This window comes from Chelonoidis abingdonii, chromosome 3 (genome assembly GCF_003597395.2).
Source record: "Chelonoidis abingdonii isolate Lonesome George chromosome 3, CheloAbing_2.0, whole genome shotgun sequence".
NCBI lineage: Eukaryota > Metazoa > Chordata > Testudines > Testudinidae > Chelonoidis > Chelonoidis abingdonii.
In genome coordinates, this window is record NC_133771.1 from 151,215,176 (window position 1) to 151,232,082 (window position 16,907).

The 16,907-nt window shown below is 39.5% G+C and overlaps 1 protein-coding gene across 3 annotated transcripts in view; it reads left to right on the top strand.

The window, feature by feature from the left end:
- The window catches only part of CRIM1 (cysteine rich transmembrane BMP regulator 1), a 330,365-nt gene that overhangs the window by 304,407 nt on the left and 9,051 nt on the right, over positions 1-16,907 (top strand). For all 3 annotated transcript variants that reach the window (XM_075064226.1, XM_075064227.1, XM_075064225.1), the window contains 4 exons: positions 1,608-1,829; positions 5,597-5,791; positions 6,943-7,065; positions 14,932-15,119. In XM_075064226.1, the coding sequence (XP_074920327.1) occupies positions 1,608-1,829; positions 5,597-5,791; positions 6,943-7,065; positions 14,932-15,119 (728 nt within the window). The remainder of the gene's footprint in view (positions 1-1,607; positions 1,830-5,596; positions 5,792-6,942; positions 7,066-14,931; positions 15,120-16,907) is intronic.

Consider the following 16,907-nt stretch of genomic DNA (forward strand, 5'->3'; position numbering starts at 1 on the left):
TGACTCTGGCTACACCACTGATAGATAGAAAATCAGGCCACCTACAACAAGCCAGCTGTGCTCACTAGATTGCCCAGAGACTAGCTCTGCTGCAGACCCTGATTCCTGATAGGGTTCTTATATACATTTGAGTTTCTACAGAGAATATTTGTTACACTGTAAAGTTAGTGGAGATTAGAACTAATTAGGAAATGATATTTTCCCCCACAAAAAGTTTTGGTTTCTCATTGAAAACATGAAACCAACTCAAAGCAAACCAAAAAAAAAGTGTTAAATTTCATTTTCAGTTTTTTCAATGAAAGCGCAAATATTTTCTTCCAAAATAAATGTTGCAGGATGGAGGAAAGAGGGATTTTATTTTTGACTAAACTTCATTTTTTATGTCAATTTTTCAGCAGTTTTTTTTTGACCTGCTGTAGTGACATGTAGTCCCTTGTTCCTCTCTGATTTGTGCACATGAACCCCATTCTTGGTGCAAGTGCATGCAAGATCCCACTTCTTTGGCCAGCAGGGTTCATTAGGGAACCCCCCCCCCTCAATGCATCCAGAAGGCATAAAGGGCAGAGCAGGCCTAGCTGCCCCTTATTTCCTTCTTACCAACCATGGCAGGGAGATGAAACCTCTGCAGTGTTCACCTGCTTCTCTGTGACTCTGTTGCAGTTACAGTTCGTGATTAGTTAGTATAGTTGAAGGTAATTAGTTAACTCTTAGTTGGCCTGTTGGCTTGAAAAAATGAGAGAAAATTTTGTCTTTTTATTTTACTAATTTTCCTTAGGTAGTTAGTGGGCGCAATGCTCAACCTTCCTTCCCTCAGGTATTGGGATTAGATCTGCTAAGGCAGAAGCAAAATCTCTGGATCCCTGGAATTTAATACCTGTCCCTCCTCTGTTTCCTGTGTCTATCGTTGAGTAGCACAAAGTACCTTTTTTCTTTAGGCAAAGGACACAAGGAATTCAGGTCTGTCAATATCTCAGTAACAGATCATGGAAGGGAAGATCACCCAAGCAGGTGACCAGCTTGACTCAAATAACCTTTGTCAAAATGGGACTCAGAGTCAGTAGAAAAAAATCCTCACTTACTCTGCATGGAACTCAGGCCACACATTTCACAGAGGCGTCCAGATAGGGCTGTCTTGTAGCCTTTATTGAAGTAGGACTAGTAGCACCCACCCCTGAGCAAAAAACAACTGCCCAATAGTCATCAAACAGACATCCATGTGGACAAGTACTCAAAGCAGAAAGAATGGTTATTTACCTTATGGTAATTCTGGTTCTTCAAAATGTGTTCTCCAAATGGGTACCATGACCTGCCTTCCTTCCGTGTAACTATGGAGTCCTACTGTTCTGGAATTCTGTATTGGTGAAAGAACTGACCAACAGTTAGGCCCACTCCATTCTATATGTCCTCGGATAGGGAGATGCAAGGACATCTAGGGCACAGGTGCAGCCCCATTGGACACTGCTGGCCAAAAGAATCCAATCTCATGGATGGAATGCATGCAGACCAAGTGTGGAATCATGTAGACAAAAGATCTGAAAAGAAGCACAGTAACTTTAAGGTAAGTAACCGTTCTTTACTTCTGCTGATCTGTCTGTTCATATTTCTAGATGAACCTCTTCAGCCTTCCTCATCGAGCAATGAAAGCATGCCCAGTTACTGCAAAAATGATGAAGGAGATATTTTCCTGACAGCTGAGTCCTGGAAACCCAATGTCTGTACTAGTTGTATTTGCATGGATGGTGTGATTAGCTGCTACTCTGAATCTTGCCCACCAGTATCCTGTGAGAGACCTGTTTTGAGAAAAGGACAGTGTTGTCCTTATTGTATAGGTAAGCAATAAACAAAATAGTTTGCTTGGGAATAAGAATAACGAGGTTTATTTTCAGTCAGTCGGAGGTATAGTCTCCTTTTGTGTTGGTGCAGTTTGTGCCTGCAATTGAATAGTAGGCAAAAATCTGAGTATTTGAATCTCTAGCTACCTGATTTGCACCTACAATGAGGTAATTAGTAGGGCAGAAATGCAGATGCAGTCTGCACCAAGAAATGTGAGATCACCCTTTTGAAAATCTACAACTTGGTCACTTATCACAGTTCATGAAAACATTAAAGAGAAATCCATCCTGGTTGTATTTAATATCTTCTGTAATAATATGTAAGAGGATATAAGCAGCATATTAAATAAAACTGTAGATAATGCTAAATTATTGTGAAAACTTGTAGAGGATAGAGACATTTTATGAAGGAATAAAAATAGGTTAGAAATATAGCTAGAAAAACGATGAGTCAACATGGAAAAATGCAAGTTGTATCTGGAGAAAAATGCTTGGAAGCTGCTGAACCAACTGTGGGCAAAGGAGAGCCAGGCTAGGCTCCCTCCAACTATCTCTTAGACCTAGCAAATAGCCTGCTGGGGCCATCTCCCACTTTGGGGAAAACCAGATGTGGCCGGATATCCTTTAACTCCATGTGGTAAATTGGGAAAGCAGAAGGAGAGAGAGAGAGAGAGATGGGCCAGGCTTCTCACCACTACCCTCCAAGACCCAGTATCTGGTCCTAGCAGCCCATCCCTCAGCTCCAAATAACAGCTTTCTCCTGCTGCTAGCCAAGATAATAAAACCTATACCTCAAGCGCTCGAAATCTGAAGGGGAGCTATAAACCTGACATATCCTAACTTTTCAGTGCTTAACTTTGCAATCTAAATAACATACAAATATTAACTACAGCAAAAGTACGTCATAAAACATTATAGCACCTTATATTCAAGGATTACCCAGTGTTCTACAGCAAATTGAAGAAGTGAAGTGCTGTATATTAATAGTATTGTTAAGTATCAAAATATTTCAAAACCACACTCAGTATACCGCTATGATTGAGATAAATATTACACCTATTATATAGATGGGTAAAATGAGCCCTATCTACTGAAACATGCGTTCCACAGCCTCTCATTTTTTGTTGCATTTCTTTGAATTCCCTTCATATTTTTCTCCACTTCTTCCTGGAAATGAGGGTCACAAAACTGAAATATCATAAGTGCTTTCTGATCAGTGCAAAGGACTGTATCACTTCACCTTGTTCATGGTATAATATTTCTGCGTAGGTGCCGCCCCTGAATTGTAGTTTTTTTCAGCTAAAGCAGAGGCATTTAAAAAAAACATTTGCCATCTGTTATCCAATATGTCTGTTAGTCTATAAGGTGCCACAGGACTCTGTCACTTTTTACAGATCCAGACTAACACGGCTACCCCTCTGATACTAAAATATCTAAGTTACTCTTTGTTGTATATGCCGCTTGTAAACTTTTTACATTTTTCTTATCTTGGCAAAGGAAATAGTCTAGCTAGTTTTATTTTAATTTGTCACTTCATAGTCAATTTTACTTTTGTATTCCTAGGTACTAACACAGTGTTGCTCTGTTTCGGTTGCAGATACCTAAATTTTAAAGCACTTATGACCTGCTAATTTCCCTTCTTGTAACAACAATTCAATCCAGAATATAAAAGCAAAATTTCAACTACTGCTCAAACATAGTCTCCTAATGATGACTTATTTTCTCGTACCAACTTACTATAGTATATTTTCTGTCAGAAAATGTTTTTATGGACACTGTAGATAAATATATTTCTATTGTTTTCCATTATTTTGTGTTCTTTGCACTGTGTATGCAATTAATTACTTGGTCTCATGGACTCTAGGAGCATGTTCACTAACATAAAGTTCCCTAATATAAAAGTTTGGCTATATAAAGACTGTATAGAAACTTTTTTGTTCCTTTTGTCTCCAAACTTCTTCTTCACTACTACTAGTATGAATGGTGGGGCAGACATCTGGGAAAAACAAAAACCTGGAACATTTATAAAATATGTCTTGCTCTTTTTGGCAGCTTTCAGTAGCTTTTCTTTGTTTATATTTGAAAATGTGGCTTTCATATGCTTCCTGTTGTTCTGCTTTTGGATGACTTCCTGAGCACTTCTCTAAAGCATCTCTTGCTGTACAGTCCTCCTTAGTATTTTTATCCCACAGTTGAGAGAGAATTTGGTCTGCAAAATCTGCAGGGTATCTTGCTCAGTTGTTGGAACTCTCAAAGCAGAGGTTCCACATTCTGTTTTTCATCATTCTTATTTTTGGATCCAGAGCATGATGGCTTTTAGACATCCGTATTTAGTATAGTTACAAGTTCAGCCAGCAAGTCTTGTTTTGCAGGCCTTGCATCCTTTCCTCTGACTTTTCTATTACTTTTTCCATTCATCTTGACTTTTTCCCAAATTCATCTTCCATGTTAAGCATTCTCCTTTCTTATGTAGAGAGACTGTTATTTCCTATTGAGAACTTCCCTCTTGCTTATAGGAGAGAAATGGAGAGCTATATGATGAGAGAGAGGATAACTAAGTTTGTCTTGCGCTTATTTTTGGCATGGTTTTTGCATTTGATTAATGGCTAGTTCAGACAAATGTCTTTTACTGGGGCCAATGGAAGTTGTGAGAAGAGGTAGTTGGAGCTGTGCACCCCATCTTTCATGACCGCTCGTGCTGTACTTTCATCATCGGAAGGTAGGGTTGCACTTTTGTACATGGATCCCCTACTGCTTCTTTCTTCCCAGCTCCCACTGTACTGAAGACTCCTGACCTAGGAGGAATGGCCTCCATCTGTCTCCTGGTTCAAGTTTCAGTTGAGATGGAATCCATATGAATGAAAAAAACATGGAGGCTAATCCTTTGTTAGGACTTGTACTCACTCATTTACTTTACTAGTTCATGAGCTTTAGCATCACTACTCTTCAACATTTTCTTTGTGTTAATTCCATAAAATGGGATCCACTCTGAGTCCTCTTCCTCCAAAGCACTCTGTGCAATGCCATATCCTTTGGTTTTGTTTGGCAAAATTCAATTTTTATTTTCATCATTTTGCTGGATAATATTGATCTTTATTTTTGAGCATTTTTTAATTTTTATCAATTTTAAATTTTAACAGAGTGTGTAAAAAATCTTAAAATAATAAAAACAGTGCCTAAACTCCTAAGCTGCTGATGCATATCAAGTGAAACCTATTCTTAAATGTAACCTGGAAAGTTATCTGTATTTTCATACACTCTCTTTCTCTCACAAAGTGGAAAACAAACAAACTCACTCATATCACTGAAAATGGAGCAATTCTTTTATTGTGAAAATATTAAAACTGTTAGTGTTTTACTTATAAAATATTTGTTTTGTTTATAGCATTGCACTGTTAGTGTCAAAATGGGTCTGATGCATGCATGCAAGATAACTGAAAGAGGAATGGGAATATATTGAATTTAACACAATATTAGATTGCATTTTTTAAACAGAAAAACACTGTTGTGAAGTTTTATGTTCCTATTTTTTTTTGCTTGTACGTATGAAACTGGACTGGTTGCAAAAATTTGGCAGTTTTGTTAAGCATTTGGTATTTTCACGTTTTACGTAATGCATAGGTTATGACAGTAGTCAATGGATATGAGTTTAAAGTTTTAAGTAATTGGGCTCATGACCTTTTTAATTTGTTCCTCATTGGATTTTTTTAATATGTTTATATTTTGCCATATCAAGTCGTCAGAGCCATTTTTTTTTCCAACAGAAGATACAATACCAAAGAAGGTGGTTTGTCACTTTAGTGGAAAAACATATGCAGATGAGGAACGTTGGGATATTGACAGCTGCACACACTGCTACTGCCTGCAGGGTCAGACCCTTTGCTCCACTGTCAGTTGCCCCCCTCTCCCCTGTGTAGAACCCATCAACGTTGAGGGAAGTTGCTGTCCCATGTGTCCAGGTAATAAAACCATGGTCCTAAATTTTACAAGTTATACTGTTGTCAGAAGCTATAATCAGGCACAGATTATTGTACTCTATTTGAATGTTGATTCACATTGAGCAGCATATGCAAAGGATAACAGGAGTTGTTGATTATGTCACAAGAGACAGAGACACACAGGAGAACTCAGGAAACTGCATACTCACCACCGATAAGAAAGTAGTACATAACAGTATAGTTCAAATCTCACATGTTCTGAGGAAGGAATGTTAACTTGAAGATTAACTGTTTTGCCATTGTTCTCTCCAAATGACCTTCCATTAAATTATTAGATAAGTGAAGGGTAAGAGGAAATATTTTGATTCCTCTGTAGACTCCACTGCTACCTAATGTTTCTGGTGCTCCACAAGTCTGGGATATTGTTTCAAATCATTTTTATTAATAACATTTTAAGTTGCTTATATGAGTACTTTCAATTGTGACGTGCATGTAATGGGACAGTTTCTCAGCCATGCACATAATGGAACCAAAGGAGTTTGGTGCAGCTTCCTGAATCTGGCCTGGCTTCTTATAGCAGTTTATTACAGCTGTCTTTACCTATGCAAGTTGTTATCTTCCAAGAGGCTATCTGCCAGTCAGAGAACTTCAGCCATGCCCCTACAAAGGGGGCTGCAAAAAAGTTGGTAATAGGAGCCAGTCATGCAACCCTACACCAGCTGCAGAGATCCAGCTGCTTTCTTGGCTTTTTATGCCACTAGAGCAGCACAAATGGACCAGATTGTACTAGAGAATCTTGCCAAATATATTATGTGTTATGAAAAGAGATTTTGCTTGAAAAATTTAATACAAGACCGTCCCATTCAGTTTACACCGGCATAGTAGTACTGGTAGCAACCATTGGTATTCTGTACTTTATTAAATGAATTAAAATATAGGAAAATCCATTGCACAAACAATAACTTTCTAAATGTACTCAGTAAATAAATGTCATAGCAGATAAAAAAAATTCTATAACTGTAATGATAACTCCTGAACCACCAATAAGATCAACAGGGTTAAAAGAACAATTCACAAGGAACACTTTCTGAATTAAGAGCTCAGCATCTGTTGATAGGTACCGCAAAATGCTGATTTGGTGGACTGAGAAAAATATTTATCTCGTCTTGCAGAGATGTATGTACCTGAGCCCACCAACATCCCCATTGAGAAGACAAATCATCGAGGAGATGCTGAACTAGAAGCACCAATTTGGCCTACACCCAGTGAAAATGACATTGTCCATCTCCACAGAGGTGAGATCTGGCAGAGATTTTTAATTGTACTCTATTAGGTCTGTGATTACTATGCATACCTAGCACATCGATTTGTCTTGGGAAGAAAGTAAAGGTGTAAATGAACCATCTTTTTGATAAGCTTGCAGAATATTAAGATCAGATCTAGACATAATTTCTGTAGGATAAAAACCAGAAATAATTCAGTCTGGCATTCTGTACTAGAAGCAGAATGCCTGAAATGTTTCATTATGTCAGAAACTTTATTTCAGAAGGTTGAAAAAGCTACTGGGGGGAAGCTGTTTTAACAAATAGGGAGGAACTCGTTGAGAATTTTGAAAGTGGAAGGCAGCTTGGGTGACAGTGATCATGAAATCATAGAGTTCACAATTCTAAGGAAAAGTAGAAGGGAGAACAGCAAAATAGAGACAATGGATTTAAGGAAGGCGGATTTTGGTAAGCTCAGAGAGCTGATAGGTAAGGTCCCATGGGAATCAAGACTGAGGGGAAAAACAACTGGGGAGAGTTGGCAGTATTTCAAAGGGACATTATTAAGGGCCCAAAAGCAAGCTATTCCGCTGGGTAGGAAAAATAGAAAATGTGGCAAAAGACCAACTTGGCTTAACCACGAGATCTTGCATGATGTAAAAAATAAAAAGGAGTCATATAAAAGATGGAAACTAGGACAATACAGGAGCTATAGCAACAAGCACAGGAATGCAAGGGCAAAGAATTAGAAAAAAAGCACAAATGAGCTTCAACCTAGCTAGGGGAAGAAAGGAAACAAGAAAGACTTTATCAATACTAGAAGAGAGAGGAAGACCAAACAGGGTGGCCCCTCTTAGTGAGTGAGGGAAAACAGTAACAGGAAACTTGGAAATGGCAAGATTGCTTAGTGACTTTTCTTTGTTTCCGTCTTCCATGAGAAGTCTGAAGGAATGCTAAACATGTGAATCTAATGAAGGGGGTGTTAGGAAATTGAAAATAAAAAAAGAAGTTAAATCACTTAGAAAAGTTATGCCTTGCAAGTACCAGGCCTGATGATGCATCTAGAATATTCAAGAGTAGTAGAGGAGTATCTGGCTCTAGCTATTATCTTTGGAAAGTCGGGAGCGGGAAGACTTCCGGAAGACTTGAAAGGGCAATATAGTGCCGATCTATAATAAGGGAAATAAAAAACAACCCAGGAAACTACAGCCGTTAGGTTATTCTGTGCCAGAGAAGATATGGAGCAAGTAATTAAGAAATTCATATCGCAACACATTGGATGGTGGTAGGGGATAGGGAATAGCCGCCATGGATTTGATAAGAACAAAATCTTCAAACATCTGATAGCTTGATGACGACGATCTTGTGATTAAGAGAGCGATTGGATGTGGTGTTACCTAACTTTATATGTAAGGCTTTCGATACGGTCTCGCTTGATTATTCTTGTATCAATAAACTAGGCAATACAACTTAGATGGGGCTACTATAGGTGGTGCATACTGGCTGGGAAACAGTACTCAGAGTAGTTTGTTGTTCGTTCTCAATCACTGCTGGAAAGCATAACAAGTGGGTCCACAGGGGTTTGCTTTGGACCGGCTCTGTTCAATATCTTCATCAAACAACTTAGATATGGCATATTTAAATAGTTTCTATTAAGTGTGTCAGATGATACCAAACGGGAGGATTGCAAGCTGCTTTGGAGTGATAGGTCCAAAAATCAAATCATCTTGGACAATTGGAGAAATGGTCTGAGGTAAACAGGATGAAGTTTAATATAGACAAATGCAAGTGTTCCACTTAGAAATAAACAATCAGTTTCACACATACAGAAAGAGAATAGAGAACTGTCTAGGATGATACTGCAACAAAGGAATCCAGGGTTTTATACTGGCCCAAGCTAATATAGATCAACAGTGTATGCTGTTTGCAAAAACAGCAAACTGTGATACTGGATGCATTAACAGGTGGATGTGTAGCAAGAACACGAGAAGTCATTCTTACCAACTCACGACTGTCCTGTTAGGGACCTCAACTGATATTATGTCCAGTTCTGAGTTACCGCATTCAAAGAAAATGTGGACGAAATGTGAGAGAGAGTCCAGAGAAGAGCAACAAGAATGATAAAGGTCTAGAGCGCCAACATGCCCATGAAGGAAGCGCTGAAAGAATGATTTGTTGTACTTTGGAAAAGAGAAGACTGAGAGGGACATGATAGCAGTTTTCAGGTATCTAAAAGGGTGTCATAAGGAGGAGGGAGAAAACTTGTTCTTCTTAGCCTCTAAGGATAGAACAAGAAGCAATGGGCTTAAACTGCACCAAGGGAAGTTTAGGCTGGACATTAGGAAAAAGTTCCTGTCAGGGTAGTTATATACTGGAACAAACTGCCTAGGGAAGTTGTGGAATCTCCATCTCTGGAGATATTTAAGAGGAGGTTAGATAAATGTCTGTCAGGGATAGTATTTGGTCCTGCCATGAGAGCAGGGGACTGGACTCGATGACCTCTTGAGGTCCCTTCCAGCCTAAAGTCTGTGAATCTATGAATGCATGCCCATCCTTCAATTTTTTTTAGTTTATAGCAGCAAAATAAACATTTAAAATAAGTTCCAGTATGTAATATTAAAAAGATTCTAATGCACGTAACACTTGGCTACAAAAGAAAGTAAATCAATAAAATAGTTATTAAGTGTCTTCTTAAATAGTGTCAGTCTGATTCTACCACCCTTGTTCACATTAAGTAGATTTACTCATAAGAGTAGTAGTGAATAATTCAATGGCAGTATTCTCTTGGGAAGTTTGTCACAACTGGACCCTTAATAACCAAAAATAGGTGGTTGTCTAGTTCTTGAAACCATCATCATAATGCCAGCACCTAATAAATTTATTAAAATGAACAGATCTCTGTACTGTATCTCTCTTCTTCCCCCATTAGGGTGGGAGATTTTTGTTTTTAAATATGTGGTTTTAATGATCAGTACTTGACGGATGTTATGATCTAGAGGTTAAATTACCAATGTAATTTAAGAGAGTTGTTTGGCTTTACAGGAAGGCATGTGATGTGCACATAGCAATTGCTGCATTAAATGCTGAAGAGGATGTGTTCAGCAGTGTCCACAAGACACTTGTTCTGTTGGACTGTTGGCATTTGTCTCCCCTAGGCACTGCGTTGCTACCATGGAGGCAGATAATCCAGTAGAACAAGTGTCTACTGTGATGAGCAGTGTTTAGAATGAAAAGTCAAATGAGTGTAGACACTATTAAAGGGTTCTTTTGCTCAAGTTGAATGTTATAGACACCTGTTTTGTTGCTTTGAGAAACAGAGTTCTGAACACTAAATTACTGGAATAAACCTCCACTTTAAGAAATATACACATGTTGCTCAGTCAGAAACTGGCAACAGCAACATCTGCACGCATGTTTTTTTAAGGTGAACTTTCTCTTTAGGGTCATGAAATACTTATGCAGAATGTTACCACAAGTGTGTCCTTGTTTTGTACTGTGATAAAAAGTCATTTTAAACCCATATCATCTTTGGCTGGGGAAGTTTAGCAGGGAGATACTGGATTTGTTGTCAGAGGAGATCATCAATATTTATTTTCGGGAGGACATGGTATCAGTATACCTTGAAGAAGCATCTGTTGAGCTTAGAATCTCTCCCATTATCACACTTCCTAGTGTTTTTCCAAAAAAAAAAAAATATATATATATATATTACTGAGAAATTAGTAGCAGAGCAACTCTGGTGATATTTGGGGTCCTCAGATTTTTTTGGCTATGTCAGCATTGTTTTAGACCTGTGTATAGTATCGAGGCTGTGCTGTTTGCAGTGGTCGATCATCTCCCTTTGGCAGTAAAGATGTCCATACTAATTCTTTGAGACGTATCAGCTCTGTCTTCGATTGTTGTTGACTGAGTTATTGTTATTCGTATGTGGATCTGGGAAGCTCAGGATTTGCTCTTGAGTGACTTCATTCTTTTTGGTTTGAGAAAATCAAGAGATGTTATTCATCAGCCCTCAAAGTTCTCTTGGCTAGGGTCATACACAAGTCTTGCCACCCCATCTGTTCAATATGTATCTGAGGCCACTAAAAATAATAGTAAAGAATCCTGGAATGCAGGATCTTGTTTGCAGGTGATACTCATCTCTATATGTCTTTTCATCATACCTAGATGGTAGAGTTGTTCCCAGCTTTCCCAGTGTCTTCACTGTGGTTAGGCCTGGATAAGAGCTAGCATGCTGAAATACAACACCAATAATGCAGAGGGAACACAGTACACTGGGGAAAATAGCAAAAGGAAATAGCAGAATCTATATTTATTCGCTCGTTGTCTCCCTTTTGATACTTGGAGATACTGTGGGATTGTGAGCTGCTTCTCCATGTTCAGATAGCAATAATTAACCATGCCTTCTCGTCTCCAGATTGGATTTCTGAAATGCTGTCTATTTGGAGTTATTACTTTATTAGATATTATTTCTGCCCATAGAGTTAGTGAAATCCAAGCTCTTATGTTGAACTTTCTGTATGTTGTTTTTCATGCTGATAGTCTCATTCAGACCATGTCCTAAACTCGTTCCAAAGATGGTTGGCATTTTCATCATAACCAGTATATTCACCTACCAGTTTTCTCCCCTAGACCCTGTAATTTCAGTAGAAATAAAGCTTAATATCTTTTATTTCAAAAGAGCTCTTTTATACTACTTGAACAGAATGAGGCTTTTAGGTCAATTCTTAGATTGTTTATAGCATATAGTGGCAGAGCTAAGGGCAAATCTGCATCTTCCAGAGTCTAAATGGATTGTGTGAGCTGTATGAGAGTAGCTTATGAAATTATTAAACTGAATCCTCCTTCAAACATTTCTGCTCATTCTGCCAGAACACTGACTTCATCAATGACATGTTCCCTCTCATAGAAATATGTACAGCAGCTACATGATCTTCAGTTCAAATTCTTACTAGACACTGCTCATTAGAGGCATCATCAAGAGTGAACACTCGAATTGGAAAAGCAGTCCTACAATCTTTGTTCCAGTAAATTCCTCGCTTGCACCCTAAGGTGTTGAACTACTTGCTAGCAGGGGCGGCTTCAGGCACCAGTATGCCAAGCACGTTCCTGGGGCGGCAAGCCATGGAGGGTGCCTTCAGCGGCATGCCTGCGGAGGGTCTGCTGGTCCCGCAGTTTTGGTGGCCCTCCCGCAGGCATGCCACCGAATCTGCGGGACCGGGGACCTCTTGCAGGCAAGCCGCCGAAGGCAGCCTGCCTGCCATGCTTGGGGCAGCGAAATACCTAGAGCTGCCCCTGCTTGCTAGACACCATTAGTGGGATCCACATGTATAGGAGCTTGAAGAAGAAGAAATAATGGTTACTCACCTCTACAGTAACTGTGGTTCTTCTAGATGGTCTGTTTATGTGGATCCCACAATCTACCCTCCATCCCTGCAGATCGTATTTTATTATTGACACTTGGAGCAACAGAAAAATTGGTTAGTATTTGAGGTCATTCTGCTCTTGGGAGGAGGAGCACAAGAGCATGAGGGATATGCATGTGTGACCCCTAGAGGACACTTCTACAGAAAAAAATGTCTGATCTCCTGTGTAGGGGCACCAGCACACCATGAGTGGATTCCACATGCACAGACAATCTTGAAGAATCACAGTTACTGTAAGAAAAGTAGCCATTTTTTCCAGTATGTGCTTAGATTGAAAGAATGCACCTGAGGTGAGCCTCAAGGCTACTCCAATAAAAATTCTGCTGAATAAACATCCCAGAGTCTGTGAAGGCACCAAGATTTCCGTATTAATCAACCCAGAGGAAAGGGACATCAAGAAGCAAAAATAATTTAAGGAAAAAAATAGCATAAATTATATTTTGCCTTAAATGCCATGTCTGAAGATACTGAAAAAGCAACGAGGAGCCCTTGTGGCGCCTTAGACACTAACAAATTTATTTGGGCATAAGCTTTCATGGGCTAGAACCCACTTCATCAGATGCATGAAGAGGAAGATACAGGAGCAGGTATAAATACATGAAAAGATGGGAGTTGCCTTACCAAGTGTGAGGTCAGTCTAACGAGACAATTTAATTAACAGTAGGATACCAAGGGAAGAAAAAAAACTTTTTGTAGTGGTAATGAGAGTGGCCCATTTCAAACAGTTGACAGCCTAATTTGATGGTGTCCAGTTTGCAAATTAATTCCAGTTCTGCAGTTTCACGTTGGAGTCTGTTTTTTGTTGAAGAATTGCCACTTTTAGGTGTGTTATTGAGCGACCAGGGAGATTGAAGTGTTCTCCTACTGGTTTTTGAATGTTATAATTCCTGATGTCAGATTTGTGTCCATTTATTCTCTTGTGTAGAGACTGTCCGGTTTGGCCAATGTACATGGCAAAGAGGCATTGCTGGCACATGATGGCATATATCACACTGGTAGACGTGCAGGTGAATAAGCCCCTGATAGTGTGGCTGATGTGGTTAGGTCCTGTGATAGTGTCCCTTGAATAGAAATGTGAACGAGTTGGCATCTGGGTTTGTTACAGGGTTTGGTTCCTTGGTTGGTGTTTTTGTTGTGTGGTATGTAGTTGCTGGTGAGTATTTGCTTCAGGTTCGGGGGCTGTCTGTAAGCGAGGACTGGCCTGTCTCCCAAGGTCTGTGAGAGTGAGGGATCGTCCTTCGGGATAGGTTGTAGTTCCTTGATGATGCGCTGGAGAGGTTTAGTTGGGGGCTATAGGTGATAGCTAGTGGCATTGTGTTACTTTTTGTTGGGCCTGTCTTGTAGTAGGTGACTTCTGGGTACCCTTCTTGCTCTGTCAATCTGTTTCTTCACTTCAGGAGATGGGTATTGTAGTTTTAAGAACGCTTGATAGAAATCCTGTAGGTATTTTTCTCTAAGGGATCGGAGCAAAAGCGGTTGTATCTTAGAGCTTGGCTGTAGACAATGGATTGTGTGATGTGGTCTGGATGAAAGCTGGAGGCATGTAAGTTAGTATAGCAGTCAGTAGGTTTCCAGTATAGGATGATGTTTATGTGACCATCGCTTATTAGCACTGTAGTGTCTAGGAAGTGGACACCATGCATCTGATGAAGTGGGTTCTAGCCCACGAAATCTGATGCCCAAATAAATGTTAGTCTCTAAGGTGCCACAAGGACTCCTCATTTGTTTTTGCTGATACAGACTAACACGGCTACCACTCTGAAACCTGAAGATACTTAAGTGTTGCAAGGAACGAGTGCTGAGCTTACTGTAACTCAGGTCCTCAAAGATATAAAAGGGAAATGAAAAACAGATATAATATTATAAAAAATAAGTATCTGTGTCTTATGTACATGTATGTTCCATATTACTGTAAAACCAGAGCACCTTGCAATCCTTAGTGTATTTATACTTACAGCACTACTGTGAGGTAGCTTTTACAGTATGATCAAAAATAGGTAATTAAGCTGGAATCTCATATAGGAGAAGCTGAGAAAAGAATTGGCTCTTGGAGAACAGCCACCACATTGAAAGGATAAAACAAGACAGTGAAAGATCTACTATAAATAAACATGATCATAGAAAAATGATGGCTTCATAAATCACAACTGATAGAATGACATAGTATTATTAGGACAACCAAAAGATAAAAATCCACTTCATATGGAATAGTTACTTGAAGATATGCGGAAATCATTATTCCGGCCACAAAAACTGTGGCTAATAACAAATGAGAGAACACACAAGTGTGACCTTCTCCCTAAATAGCAATAGGGTAAAATTTCAGGATATGGTTAACTAAAATAAATAAATAAATAAATACAAGGCCACAGTACTGACACTGGTACTTCCATAATCCTATTCTTGTTTTATGGTCAAGACAGAAAAGGAGCAGGTAAATGTTTTTGTTGCTAACAAATGCTCACACTTTCAGACATGAGTCATCTTCAAGGAGATTTCAGAGAAGGCATTGGACTACACTCCAGTGAAGATACATCTCTCAACTCTATTGCCTGGGTGACAGTTCCCATCATGACAGCCCTGGTTCTTATTGTAGCCCTTCTGCTTGTCAATCAGAAAAAGCAGTGGATACCAGTGTCCTGCTACAGAGCCCCAACAAAGGTACAATGTTAAAACTTCTATATCTAGATTTTTGCTTTTCTGGAAAGCAGGGGGATCTCCTGAAATGTATTGTAGGATACAGTTGAGTCCACTTAATGTCAACTCATTTAAATGAATTTTTTCCATGTCTCAAACCGTTTGCACTAATTCAGAACAATTATGCTTATATAATGTCAAATTAATATCACCAGTTACCTACTCCATATACTACTGAATTTTCAGGAGGTAAAATCAAACCAGTCTCAGGTGAGACTGTCAGAAAACACAGGCAGACACCCCAAACTAGTAGTAAAGTCTATAATTAGATTTTACCCAGCCAATACCAAATGTGCATTCCGGATCACTATACCAGTATTACCATGGAGTCACAGACAGTCCCCTGAGACCCTCCAGCCTGTCTTGCCACCCAGGCAAACTGAACCTAATGATAAAGGGTTATTAAAACCAAAAATCAGATCACATCAGGTTACTCCCAACTCCAAAGGGTCAATCACTTACCCCAAGTCAAGTGATACTCTGACTCACATCAAAGACAACTCTGGCAGCCAATTGTTCTATTAAACTAACTAAAGGTTTATTAGCTAAGAAAAAGTGAGTTATTGAGAGGTTAAAGCACGTAAAATACATTAACAGGTGAGTCTAAGTTTGTAAATCCAAAATAATGGCAGCGATGTTACAATCTGCTAGTTTTCCATAAATTTCTCAGGGTTACTCAAAATAACTTTTGTGGATCTCTGTTTTGCATCTGGAATGTTACCCTATGAATGCTCAAATTGTTCAGAGATGCTGGATCCTTTTTTTTAATCATATTTATAGCTTTTCCACACAGAAAGCAATGTGAAAAGTGTCTTTACTCCTCCACCATCTCTTGCTTTGAAATTAGCATTTCCTGTTACAGCCATTAAGTCCTTCATTAGCATGTCCAAGGTTCCATTCACATTTGATTAATTTAGTCTCAGATATACACAATGTAAAAGGTAATGTAGTAGCAAATAACAATCCTTCAGTAGTTTTCGTTAAGTTTATACATCAAGTACATTCTTACCACACCTTTGATGAAGGGTTATCTAATTACCAAGATATACATAATGTAAACGTAATTACAGGGGTATATGCAGGGCCGGCGCTTCCATTTAGGCGGCCTAGGCAATTGCCTAGGGCGCCAGGATTATTGGTGGGCGGCATTTTGCCGGAGGGGGCGGCAGGCAACTCTGGTGGAGCTGCAGTGGTGCCTGCGGACAGTCGGCTGCTCCCACGGCTGCGGTGGAGCTGCCACAGTGGTGCCTGCGGACGGTCAGCTGCTCCTGCGGCGCCGGTGGACCTCCCGGAGGCACCACGGTGGCAGCTCCACCGGCGGCGAAATTGCCATGCGCTAGGGCGCTAAAACCCCTAGTGGCCGTCCTGGGTATATGCAATGCAAATATAATTTAATAACAGACACTTACAGATAAGTGAATACACTAACATTAGCATCTCTTTTTATAACTAGTAGCGTATGAGTGAATTAGTCTGAATGCATACTCATACTTCTTTGATATTCATACAGAACTGAACTGGCCTATTGCTCTAACCTGAACTTGTCTATCAGTGTGGCAGCCCCTTCTTCCAAAATGGCCACACGCTATCATCATTCTCAATGGGAGCAAAACCAAGAACATCATCTTGACTGAGGACAGTCTGTTTTCTCAGTCTCATTGAGAACAATAGTATATGAGACATTTTGAAAAGGGGCAATTCCTCGTGAAACTTTCTGCAGAAGAATATTAGTCTTCACTCAATGCTGAAGAA